At 38.1% G+C, this 13,869-nt stretch overlaps 1 protein-coding gene across 2 annotated transcripts in view; it reads right to left on the bottom strand.

Annotated features, from left to right (window-relative positions):
* PITPNM3 (PITPNM family member 3) overlaps positions 1-13,869 on the bottom strand; it is a 147,527-nt gene that overhangs the window by 13,509 nt on the left and 120,149 nt on the right. For both annotated transcript variants that reach the window (XM_032982324.2, XM_042791791.1), the window contains exons 11-13: positions 9,070-9,240; positions 3,004-3,198; positions 2,114-2,262 (exon numbers count right to left, since the gene is read on the bottom strand). In XM_032982324.2, coding sequence (XP_032838215.1) covers positions 2,114-2,262; positions 3,004-3,198; positions 9,070-9,240 — 515 coding nt within the window. The remainder of the gene's footprint in view (positions 1-2,113; positions 2,263-3,003; positions 3,199-9,069; positions 9,241-13,869) is intronic.

Here is a 13,869-nt window from a genome sequence, read left to right on the forward strand (position 1 = left end):
TTTCTGTGTTGAAGTTTTTAACCCTGGGTACCCTCTCTGGAAGAGTGGCATAGACTAATTTTGAAAGATGTGTCATATGAAGTCCCTTGAGCAAAATCATGCTGCATTCAGCCTTAACAAAGCAGTTGGCTTGCAACAAGTCATAACAATGCTGAGAGTTCAGTGGGGTTTTTTTTAACAAATTGGCATAAATTCTCTTCACTGGAGGTCATGTGCAGGAAAGATATGTGTCCACAGGGGACTGAGGAGCCATTAGCCTTAACTGTAACTCCCAGCAAGGGCAGAATGTTCAGACTATGCTGGAACTAACCAGTCCTTTATGTAGTGCTGTAAGTTCACATATTGCTTTACAGGCACATTCCAAATGCTTGAAGTTCTTATTAAATTCTAAAAGCTGTAATGCACATACAAGGCTAGGTAAGACACAGCAATGCAACTTGATATGAATGCACCAAAATAATAAGTAGAATAAATCAGGAATGATTGCTAACAGACAGCTGGGATCTGGGAAGCATTTGAAAGGAAAGACTGGAGAATGTTCTGATGGATTCAAGGCAGAAAACATCCTGAGAGAGAAGACAAGATGACAAGATCTGTAGGAGAGCTGCAAAGGAGAGGAGAAACATCTATGTACAATTATCTAGAGCCCTTGAATAGAAAAAAACAGGGATTTGCATCCTGTCACTTCCAGTAGAAACTCCTCATCTACTTTGGGATGAGCATCAAGTAAGATTCCTGTTCTGGAGACTGTTCTCGTTCATGGAAAAACTCTTCAGTAACTTCTGCTTTGTCTTGATTATGGTGATGTTAGTTATAAACAAAGTTTTTTAAGTTAGCTTTCAAAATTCTGCATTGCTTAATGATACATTTTGACTGGAATCAGATATACTAAAGGATGCTCTGAAAGGACTGCAAGAGGTTGAAGGACTCTTAGAATTTAATCTGTTAAAAACAGCAATCAAAAACTCTGCAAGTGGTCCAGCTACTAGACAGACTGTCTGCTGCACACTCCACTCAGAGAGTGCTGTATAAAGATGGGGGCTCAGTACAATTGCACAGTATGACTCAGCAACAGTCCTGGACTGGAGAGAACTCAGCCACTGAGCTTCCATTCCCAGGAGCTACCAGTGAGCCTCCAGGGAACTAACATCACTGTCACCAGCACTGGGAGCAGGAGGTGGAGGGATTTAACACTCAGAGACCACCTAAAATGAGTTGCGAGAGAGGCAGGCACACTGACACCTGCCAAACTGATTTAATGAAAAAAAGTGACTGTGCAGTTTTCTGCATTATTCTCTCTACTGTTTGCCTGGCAGTAACTGTTTCATCATTCACCGGATATAAAAAACACACTGATTCTTGGATTAATCCAAATTAAACTGCTTGTGACTAGCTTTTAGGTGAGAGTCACTTTGGGTTCTTGGAGGGACACATCCTACAGGTTTCCTTGAACATCACTTGCATTTTTTTTTTAACCCGAGGTGAGATTTCTCAGCCTCACCACCTTCTCTAGAGGTCGGAGCACTGAATCATCCCTAAGTCATCGTGAGTTGCTGTCCAATTACAGACACAGTAGGAACAAGAGTCCCATCATACGACTCAGAAATAAATACTGAGGAGACAGTGCATGCAATGCCTCAAAATACTCTAGTACAGTTCCAGGAGAGACTTGATTTTCTTATGGGAGCAGTGCTTTCAAACTGCTGGTTTATTATCAAAAGTATGCTAATAATTTGATATTTAGTAGGGAAATACATAATTAAGTAAGGCTGGAGATAGCTTATTCCTTCAAAAACAGGAGGAAATTAATACATAACATAGGTTTATACTGATCTAGGGCATGGGAGGGGTAAGGTATGGATGACAGTGCACTGTTCCCAGTCATACAAGTCAGCAGTAAGAACACCAGACAGCAGTGCTAATGGTGGGCTTGCTGTCCCCTTCACCTCTCCCATAAATCTGCATCTGTCATTCCTACATCCAGTTGTACGTGATGTAACCAGTTAGCCATTTAACTGAACTAGAGTTTAAAAGATTTTATCACTCTTGGAAGATGCAATTAACAATCACAAGGTTATTCAATGCAGAGAGAAAAAATAAAGAGATTGATGACCTGTCTTAAAATGAAGGCCACAACGTCTGTTGATTCCCAGTAGCTGGCATGGAAGAGATGCGGCAGGGCCACAGTTGGAAAGGCTGTCAGCACATCTGGACAATACAAGGCATAATCTATTCGTTTTGTTCCCCACCACTTTGCAGTAACTACAAAAAAACCCAAACAAAATAACATCACATTTCTGTATCTTCTTAAAAAAAATCTCTGTCTGTCTGTTTAAGCTAGATGACTGAATGAAGTCGTCTGCTTTTTCAATCTTGTCATTTAGAGTCTGTTAAAGGTATCTATCAAACAAAAAGGTACTGTTTTCACTGACTGCCTCATCACTTAAATGCCTGCAATCTAAACAGTTCTATTGGGGCCAAGTTCTGGGAAGCAGAAACCACCTCAGCATGATTGCCATTGCTTCCCAGTCCACAGATAATGTACAGTGAAAGACTAGTACTTTTATGACCATGTTATAGAGTAAGAATTTCAAATGCTTCCCAAATAGTAAATGGAATATTGATTTATGGCTATAGTTTATAATAGGACAACATAATGATTTATAGCACTTTTAATTATGGGTAACAAATCTTAACTATCTGTATTTCCTCATGCCTGGAACATGCTTTTAAACCCCTGTTAGCATGAAACCCTTAACTACTATTTATGAGTGGTACCTTAATATAAAACCGTGATATCACTTCCATTACTTTATCTACTTAATTAAAAACAGAAGAAACTAAATTGTGCTATTTAAAACTGCAGCAATTTAGGCTGTTCTCATTATCCCCAAATTTCCAAGCCAGTAATTTGCCTTTTTGAAATAAACTTTTCCACAGAAAAGATGTGGAAGTAAGGGTGGTTACCATATCAGACAGCTCATGGCACAAGACTTCACTCACTGTTGGTGAGGTGTGCTGATGGCAAGCTTTCTGTTGACCCTGAGTTTTCACTGTTTGTGCTGGCCAGGCTCAACTTTCTTGTTTTTCCTTGTGGTTGATCAGATGCATTTGGAGACCCAGGACTCTCCTGAGAGAAAGGTATGTTCAAAGAGCTGTTCTCAAGGAACAGAGCACTGTGGTTGTGGATAGCATCACCTGCAGGTTACAGAAATGAAAATATTAAAAAAATACCAATGGGATGATCAACATGACTTTGAAACTAGTGTGTGTATGTGTAATTTTTTTTTTCCCTAAATACAGTGCTGATGAGTTTTCTTGAATAATATCAGATTTAATGACCATGGATGAAATTCCTTCAGAGTGAGGATGACAGCATGAGACAGCATGACTAAATGGAGAAAGCACACCCTACTGCCATGAAAATGCAATGGCAGATGGGTGCTTTTGGCTAAGATCTTCAAAACTAGGTAGTGATTTTGGAAGGCCATTTTACTTCACACTCAACACTATCCATTTTAAAGTAATTCTCTGAGGAGAAGAGCTAGACAGCCCTGAGAGTCTCTGATACTTCTCTTGTCCTCTTCCTGACATAAGCAAAATGACTTTGAAAGAGAACCTTCAGCAAAGCTATCTACTGATTTGCATGTTCCCAAATAGAACAGAATTCTCATTTATTCATGCCACTCTGGCAAGACTATGGGCCATGGCTAATACCTCTACTTAATGAAACAAAACACAGCCTTCTTGCCGAGGTGTTCTGAAACATGCAAGAACAGACATGCATTTAAATAAAAGCATTACTGATAATTTTTCTTGAAGCAGTCTGCACATCCCTCCTGTACCTAGGCAGAACCTCAACTGAGAGACGGGATATACAGCAAAGTGCATATCAAAAGCACCTAACTCCTCAGAGTTGTTTTTCAGAGAACAAACCTCTTGCTGAGATTAAAACAGTGAACAAAAGAAAAAGGACACCCAGTTCAATTCACATAGTGCAAAAGAAAGCAGAGAGCCCTTGATGATGTATTGCTCTATTTCTGACTGTATTTCAGTCCCATTTAGACAAATAACTGTAATCATACTGTGCGCATCTTTCACATGGTCTTGCACTGGGGACTATGCCATACGATTCTTTATGTAGTGGAGGCCTAGAATAAGTTCCTCTTCAACTTTTTAAGTCTTACCAACTCTCAATGCAATGAATACCTCAATAGCTCACAGAGGAAAACACAAGAAGTTGCTGCTTTCAAGGACACCATTCCTTAAAAAGTACACTGGAAGCATAAGTGTCTGTAGATTATCAGAACTGGTAAAACACGTCACCACTGAATGAAGAGGAATAGCAGCATAACTCCCTACAATCTCCTCCTTTCCAGAAAGCAGATATAGCTAGAAAGATTCTGGCTTGTTTTGACATAAGTCTGAATATCTCAACTGCATGAGACAACACAAGGAGCTGCCCTGCAACTGAATCAGAGAAACAATTAAATTTTAACACTTTGTGATGGGTATGTAGTTTAGACAGAACATGGTCAATTGTAGTTTCCATGGGAACATGGGCATTGAGTTTTCATTAAAGAAACTGCAATGTACTGTTCTTTCAGGGGAATCTTGTTGATGCCATACAGTAAGGAAAGCTATGTGTGGCTACAGGAAAGCTTGATGGAGGTAAAAACAATGGAAGGATAATTTTATTTCTTCCCTTGTCTCAGGCAAACTGTATAGACTCCAACACAGACAACTGAAGAGAAAACACCATGCTGCCTTCCTACTACTTACCTCATATTTGAGAAAGTATTATATGATCTTTGTAGTGAAAGAAGCAGCACAAAGAAGCAAAAGGTCTGATTCCATGTCATACTAAATACTGAACAGCAAGGCACCTGGTCAACAAACAACAAACAAACTGACAACAAACCCTAATTCATGTGGCCTAAAATACCACAGTAAATCAGTTCACTGAAGAGAGCATCAGAATCCACGGACATATGCAGTAAGAAACAAGGAAGCTGCCAAACTGCACCCTACTAGGGGTCTATCTGAACCAGAACCCTGATCCAGACATCAGCCAACAGAAAATTCCACAGAAGGTGCAATGAATCCCATAAATGAGAGCCATATCACCATGAAATGCTGTATCATGATTCGCAGTGTTCTGATGCATTCTTTCTGCTTGCCCTTCCAAAAGATTGACAGAAATAAAAAAAGTTGTGCTTTTAAAATAAATTTTCTGCTTCTGAATGGTTGTTGCTATGCTGAAACAGTCGTAAGTTGACCCCAACCTAATCCTTCCTCCCTCGTTATAGTTTTGTAGTAGTATTGGTTTTTCATTCCCACTAAAATGGAAATGGAGAGAGAAGTAAAAATAGTAACTTCACACAGAATGTAGAACATGTTGTCAGCCAATGTATCTGTTAGCCTTTTCCGTATTACTGACTAGCTTAAGACCAGCTTGGGAAGAGGACAGGTGCCTTGAAACTTGTTTATTTTGTAATGGTGTAACCTATCTCATGGCTCTTAGAGTCACTGAAGGTTCTTACCATTTATCCTACTAATGTAAATTTACTGGCATGATTGATAAGAAATAAAATAAAGGCAGATCATTTTACAGAGCCTCATCTTGGATAATTATGATAGTTACAGCCAATACAAGGAGGCAAAACAACCATCTCAAGACCACACAGTAACCATCTCCAGACAAAATTAATAATCCTTTAATTTATGCATATAAAACCGGAGAAGTACTGTGCTTTTAGATCTTATTTTTACCTACACATAATTAAGCAGACCAGTTGGATCAGCCATAGTCTAGACTGGCACTTCTGCATATGCCTTATAAATAAAACTTTGCAAGAATTGCAATTATTTCAGTTGTGCTGCAAAGTACAACGTGAGGTGGAAGCTCAAACAGTAAAGAGGATTATAACTATCTATGGTCTGCTATGTCAAATGTCAAAAAAGTAGGCTGGGTTGAAACCAGGTGTTTTGAATTAATACATAACTATATTTTTAACCCTTAAGTAGATATAATGCATCATGCCATCATCAGCAAAGCAAAAAAGAAATTAAATGCCACACATTAGTAAGTGTCAAAAGACATGACTAGAGGTAGATCAGAGGCCTGTCACAAAGCTAAGGCTCACTTATAGTAGCTACAAAAGCACTTTGATTATGAAATGTCAGCTAAACAGCAGCCGAGAAAGCTGCTGTTTAATGAAAGGTCAAGACAGCGTACCTTGCCCTTGTAGTAAAAAAAAAAAAAAAAACAAAAAAAAAACCCAAAAAACCAAACCACCAATTAATAAAGTGCATTTTTGTCTGAACCATTATCTATTGCTATGTCTTCTGTCAGCAATTACCACAGATGAAAGTTATGAAGATAAATGTTTTCTCCACTTGCTCTATATGTCTGGTAGTGCTTTCAATGTAGTTTCTTTTACTTTCACTTGTCTGTATATCACAGCAACATGAGATAAATATCCCCTTAAGAGGTGAGTTCTGAAAAAGTGGGATGCCTTCTGTGATTATTTCTATTCTATCTAACCAGTGCATAGGTCAAAGATATCTCAGATGTTAAACTTAATCTTTGCTAAGTTTTCTCTTTCTTTGCATATAATATGTTGACTCTCCTACACATTCAGAAACCTGAATCTAAGAATTTAAATCATGCCTCAAATAATTTTATTATTTTATCAATAGCCTAATAATGTCATCACATCCACTTTAGGAATGGTATCAACAAAATACAGTTGCAACTGACCAAGTAATTGACAGAAAAAGGAATAATTCTGTGGGATATTGAAGTCTCTGTGATTGTCAAAATCAAGTCTAGTAAGAGTCAGCTTTCATCATCATCAAGCTCTTAATAGATCAATCCATCACAAACACAAACACTACTATGTTACTACAAACACAATGACACTGGGTGCAGACTTAGTGCTAAGTATTGATGCCTGCTGGATGCAAAAGGCGATCTTCCAGATAAATGTGTGCTCTGCTCTAAGTCCTGACATTTAAGTCTTAGATGTTTCCTGAATCTCAACAGCAAAAGTACATTTGCTAAACTAAAATCTTCAAGATAAACTCTATGCACAGAGCAGCTGGCTCCAAGAGCTTCATTTGATTGGCAAGAACTGAAAGACAGCTAAAGAAATCCACCCCAACCCCCAGTTTTCATCATGTTCTCCAGCCTTCTATCACTGAACTGTTCCTATGAATCATATGGTGAAATTCTCTTCTAGTAATAAATTTTTTTGTGCAGCTTCCAGATCAGAATTTTCTTCCACAGAGGCACCTATCAGGAATGTCAGGCAGACAACAGAATTGTTCTTATTTTAATCATCAGTTCTTATGAGAAAAGGAACAGGGAATGAGATTGTTTAATGACATGAAAGATTATCAGAAAAGGCAGTTTTGGGCAGTGCATAATAATTAGAGTTTGGTGTAACTATGTCTCACCATAACTGATTAGTAATCTACCATTCCAGTTGATACCATGAAGGCTCTCATTTTAAGAAATACTTTCACAAGCCTAGGTACCTGAGAAAGACACGCACACACACACAAAATTGTAGTCACTAGGATGAATCCTATGTGAATGAAGAACCTTAAATTCCAAAAAGGATCTCAAAGCACTTGCATTTAAATGAGAGGTTTTCACATTCATTGAAATGTAATGCAACCTAGGTGTAAAGCACAGCAATGATTTAATTCTGCACAGGAGTTTCAGTACAACACCATACCATGAACACCTGCTGATCATTAGTAAACAGGGATTTTTATTTTATAATACATCCAACAGACAAGGTCTCCAGATTTACATTCTCTGTAGCAGAATCCTCTGACCTAGTGCCTTAGATGAACTCAAAAAGACAAGATTTGTTTCCAAATCACTTATAACGTTTCTGCTTCAAGAATCCCTGTATCTGAAGGGTTTACTTTAACACAACAAAGCTGGTTTTCAATTTGAAAAGCAGCCTAAGGGAACTATTCTTCCTATGACAGTTATTTAAAGGAGGATTCAACTTTTCAAGATAGCCTTAGATGTAACTCAGTGACAGAATTTACGCCTAACTAGCCAGCAGTATTTCCATGTGTACAGTCAGGCTTTGTAACTCCTCCAAGTCAGAATGCAAAGCAGGGTATATACTTCCATTGAAAACTCAGACATGGGCATGAGGAGAGAGCACATATTCCCTAGTTTGGACTGTCCCTCACCTTAGGTATTCCTTAAGTGAATTCCCAAGGAACAGTCAGATCTTGACGTTTCAGTGAAGCCCACACCTAGAACTCAACCTTCGGCAACTCAAGATCAACTGTTGCTTTTCAAAGATAGACTGATTTGCATCTGATGTACACTGTATTTGAGCAGTCAAAACAAAGGAGCTATGTGTATTCTACTACACAGAACAGGTTCCTAATGATACGATTCTCCTAGTGCCAACAAATAGAAAACACTGCCATTTTACTACGTTAGCCTGCAGTCCTGAACTCTGAATCCTGAAAAGCCTTTCAAAACATCCTGTTGAGGTTTGAATTCATGTCTGAATCTGTAGCAAAAAGAATAAATCTAACGTGCATGCATGTACAGATACACACTGATCAATTCCTTTTTTGCATAATATGACACGTCAATCATTTATTACCTAGCATAACTATTGTTTAGTATCCTACCTAGGAAAAGAGCAATCAAAAGACAATTTGCCCCGTGCTCTGATTTGTCCTAGTAGATATCTCCAAGAAACTGACCACAGGCAACCAAGAGAAACAGTATCTGAAGATCTAGGCAAAGGTCAACTAATAGTAAAAATAAATTGTTTGAAATTATAGTCAAAGACATGGAAATTTGCAAGTGAGACTTGAACTAAAGCAGTGGTATCATCCTCCAACTCCTCCTTAACGTAAGTAGCATCATGGTTCCATACTTGCTAAATGTCTGTGCCATTCTGTCCCAGCTGACTTGTTTTTCGCATTTTAGCACATTGGTATTTCAAATCTTGAGCTGTGTAAGGAGAGAATGCTTAAGAGAACAACAGTTAAGGAGAGCTATAAAAATATGCACTGTACCTAACTGGTGAGATCTTCCATCCCCCAGTGGGTATCTCTGGTACCGTGGGACGCTGAATGGCGGCAGGAGATGGAATCTTTTCTCCAGCAATGGCTCCAGTCTGCAGGCAGAGGGGTCAGCAGAGTGAAAGAAACTGTACACTTGGCTGCAGGCTGGGCGGACCTGGCATGCTTGGATGAGAATGTGACAGAGAGTTCAGTATTGCCCCTTCACAATTTTCAAAAGAAACATGGTTAATATGGTCTTCTGCAAACCCTAGACTAGCATACATCTGGCCACAAGTAATTTAACTCAATTGTTTGCTATTTTGTACGTAAAGAACACTTCACTGCAAAGGAGTTTACAGCGACATCACAATCTGAGATGCAGGCATGTAGCCGACGTGAAGACCAGACAGAGAAATAGACAGAAGGAAGGAAAAAGAAGTTTAAAAATCTTGTAAATATATTATTGAGTATTACAGCTATGATGCTCTGCACTTCAAATATTTACCAGCAAAATGGTCCGATGGGCCTGTTATCTCCAGAGGAATTAAATCTAGGTGACAGCAGAAGCAGACGACAGAAAACACTGCAGTTTTTGAAGTCACCTTATGCAAGCTAATGTATAGAAATGAAGTTGTTTACACTGTAACAGCAAAGCAGTGGTTTTGGTTCTTGTGGAAGGTGTGCAGCTCCTGAGGTTTCTGGGCTGCAACTGTAAATGCAAATCTGAAAATCACTTATTCAGCTAATAAGGACTCTTTGAATAAACACACAGGACCAAAGTGTAACTTATACTCAGATGGGTGATCACATGAGACTGCTAAGGTCTGGAAAATGGTTGGTGTAGTCACTTGGCACCACATCACATTTCACACTGTATCTTGCCAGCGTGAGCAAATCAATTCATTATAGGCTCATTAAACTTAGTATGTTTTGTATAGTACTGCATTACATGTTACAACAGTCAGTTTATTAACTACAAAAGTAAAGGAATAACTAAAGTATTTATAAAATATGTTTGGGAATATTATGTGTGTTCTTCATGAACCCCACGCAAGCAAGATGTGTTCGAAACCTGCCCTGCTACACAATAAACCCTAAATGTTCTTTTACTAGAATTACTATTTCCTTGTAGTGATAACAAAAACTTGGTAACATATATGATGTTTCTTTTTAGAAGACATGGTTGGCACGGCATTGTTCCCGTGCACAAGCCAAACACACACTTAACTGGAAATCATGAAGAAAGATGTGAGAGCTTTAATATAAGGTGTCACGGAATATTACATCTAATGGAGCACTCTTCATGGAATTAAAAAAAAAGTAATAATCAAAACTACACTACTTAGGTTCTTTCTCATTTTCAAGAGCAACAGTCAAGGTATTTGTATATAAGCAAAACTACGATGAGCAAACTTGATGCTGTACATCTTCCTCTGCTGCAGTCACAGAGTCACTAAGAGCTGTATCAGAAAACACTACACCCTTGTAGGTTTTCTCAAGTGCTTTCCATGTTGCTGGAAGGACACTAAAAATTAATGTTCTAGTTTTCGCTGCTATTACTGGTATATAGGGAAAAATCTTGATATAGACTATGTTGATGTTATAGCAACATTACATTAACAGTTGTTAATAGCAGCATTGCCATAAGCGAATCAGAGCAATACTTTGTTTTGTTCTGCTCTATATGAATGTTTGTCCCATAAAGGCTACAGGACAGGCACATAATGTTTTTTCTCAAACTAGTAAGACAATTAACCTTTTATTGAGAAGGTAAAAACCTTCTCAAGATACTTTTGAGTATGATGATGAAGATGTCAGTACTCATAGCTTCTCAAGAAATGCTCTGGGACAAATCTTCCAAAAAGAATATACCTAGATCAATCCAGTTCTGCCAAATCATGAACTTTTTTCTGCTTTACACATGCAGTGTACATTGTATTTTGCATTCACTGACTGACTCTTGAGGATGGTGCAACATCTCTTTAAATCTATTCTGGACTTCTGTTTAATTCCAGTTCTGGACTTTTGTTGCACAAAGTGAACAATACAGGTGTCTCTGGGGGCATTAAGTGAAGCTTCATGGGTTGTTTTTTTACCCCCAGTTTTTCTTTGTAAAACATTTTAAGATTGTTAACAGTGGCAATTACCAGGTTCCCAGCTGCAGGATAACCAACACCTATTTTTGATGTCTGTTGTATGTTGACTTTTCGAGAAAGGATGGCTCTGTGTATCAATCAGCACACCTGGTAGCAGATGAAAAGAAAGTGGGAGATAATACGACTGCTTGCTGAGGACACCATAGAATCTTTTCCTTTTCCCACTATCAAATAAATAGGAGCTTCATTACACCTCTGTCCCTTTCCCACCATTAAGCCAGCTATATACAAAAACTATGGCTTGTGAGATTCTTCTGTGAAGTACCTTTCCACAGTTCTCTGGGAATCACTATCAAGTACTCTTTTTTCTTAACATATTCTTCAAGTAGGGTACAAAATGAACCCATCAGTTTATTGTGCCATGAAAACTGAGTAAATTCTCCCATGTATTCCAGTTAATTGCATCACAAGAGAAGCAGAAGGGAAACTCCAGCAAGACTGCAAAGATCCAAAACTACTTTTGATGGCTTTCTTCAAGCTGTACTTCATTCCTAGTATTTGCCAGAAAAAATGGAAATGGGTCACCTGTGTGAAAGCATTTAAGCACAGCAGAAATTAATTCTTTGCAAGGAAAGTATAATTCTCTTGCAGAGCCCAAGTAGTATGAAATACATTGTGTGAGGTGAAGCATTGTACTGCATTATAATTAAGACCATATTTTGGCAAACCTATAACTTTGATGTATGTATTTAGGGATCTAGTGCTTATAAAATAGAGCAGTAAACTGGGTATTCCCAAAAAAAACTAGAGCTTCCTTCCCTAGTGGGTAGTATATTGGTTTATTCTTTCTTTCTCACCATGCTTAATATTAACTGTCAGAGTCAAACACAAAGGAAATGCTTAATGTCATTAAATCAGTCGCCTAATTACATGTTCTAATACTTCTTGTACAGGAACTGAACTTTTTCTGTATTTGTCTGCCTTCTATGTGTATGCACAGAAGGCAGACAGGGACAAAGAAAGCCAGGAACACAAACAGCAGGGTTATGAAAGTTGTCAGCATAGGGCAAATTGTGATATTTAGTGGCAACAAGAAAGCAGGTCCTCTGAGGTATCAGCCATTTTCATACCCCTCTTCTAACTTGGCAAAGAAATATAGCACATCATGTTCCAAATGAGATTACTTCCTACCACTGCAGCATTTAGCAGTAGTAGTTCCCATTAGGAGTAAGTGCAAAACACCCTATCATTACAACCATCCTAAGGTAGAGCAGTGCCACTTTGTGGATGTAACTAAATGCTCATGATATATTCTGAATTCTAAAAACCATTGACATTTTCATAAAAAACATAGTCAAAATATGGTAAGTCACTTTGTTTTTAAAATTGCCACCTGAGACAAATCCCACTAGCCTAATTTTTACCTTGTCCATGCTTTGCCTGGATTTCATACAGGGAAAGGTTATGATCAACTTGCAGATTTTCCCCTGTCCCAGTGATCCAACTTCCCAATATAAGGTTTCAGGAAGGCAGCTCTCACCTCTGTGAATCCAACATTACTTTTAAAGGGCATGTTTATATGGCCAACAATGACTTTAATTTTGTCACACTTTTGAACACACAAATGCTTTCATATGCAGCACAACATTCAAGGGAAAACTTTCAGATTGCACAGAGAATTACACACAAAAACTTTATCACTTCAGAGCAATCCCTCTTGTAAAAGGCTAGAATTCCATTAAATTTTCACACATTTTCAATATATGTGTACATTCCCTTGAAGTGAAATGCAAATTTCATCTGTGTTCATCAGGACTGACTGATGGGAGGGCTTACCACACACGACCAACTGCTGACAGCCACCACTGGCTATATGAAAAGATGTGTCAATGTCTGACACTGAAGTACTCTTGTACCAAACACTGACAGTATTTTCTACATATTGTGCAGTAACTGGCATCTGCTAATCAGCATTTGCCCTCCAAGACTCTAAAAAACTATCTAATGAAACAGATGCTCTATTTCATATGTGATTCCAGAGTAAATGTTGTCCATTCCAATCCATTAAATGGAAACCATGACATCTTGAAAAAAAAACAAAACAAAACAAAACAAATTCTAGCTCAAAGAATTTGAATCCATGCAGACAAATTAATACTGATACGATTTTTCCACATACCTACAAAAAAACCTCCTCAACTCTGTGTCACAAACCCCCCTGCAAAACCCCCACCATCTTCAGAGGAAAATGCTGCTAATCTTGTAAAGAAATCTCTAAGACAGAAAAACAAATTGCAGTGCAGTTTCCAAAGACAGACATCACTCAAGTAATTTTCATTCTGTTTCCCTGATAGCTCTCTGACAGAAGCAAAAAGCCTTAGTTTGTGGGAAAGTATATACAAACTCCCATTCTCTTTAGTTGAGCTTTGGTTTTGGTTTTTCTTGTTTTGTTTTTGGTTTGGTTTGGTTTTTTATTTGAACAAAACTGAGTACCGCAAATATGAGGAATGAAATGCAAAATGAGAGTTTAATTATGCTCTCAGGTATGTTAATGAAATTTGCTAATAAATCCTACCAGATTTCTAAAGGCTCTGAAAGGCATGAGTTTGGTAGTTCTTTTAATTATGGCAGGTAAAATGATTTTCAGTTTATATTACATTCCACTTCAGTCTCACAATCAAATGTGACTTTGAAAGCTCAGTCTAATGACATTACT

This window comes from Tyto alba, unplaced genomic scaffold (assembly GCF_018691265.1).
Source record: "Tyto alba isolate M040663 unplaced genomic scaffold, T.alba_DEE_v4.0 Super-Scaffold_19, whole genome shotgun sequence".
Taxonomy (NCBI): Eukaryota; Metazoa; Chordata; class Aves; order Strigiformes; family Tytonidae; genus Tyto; species Tyto alba.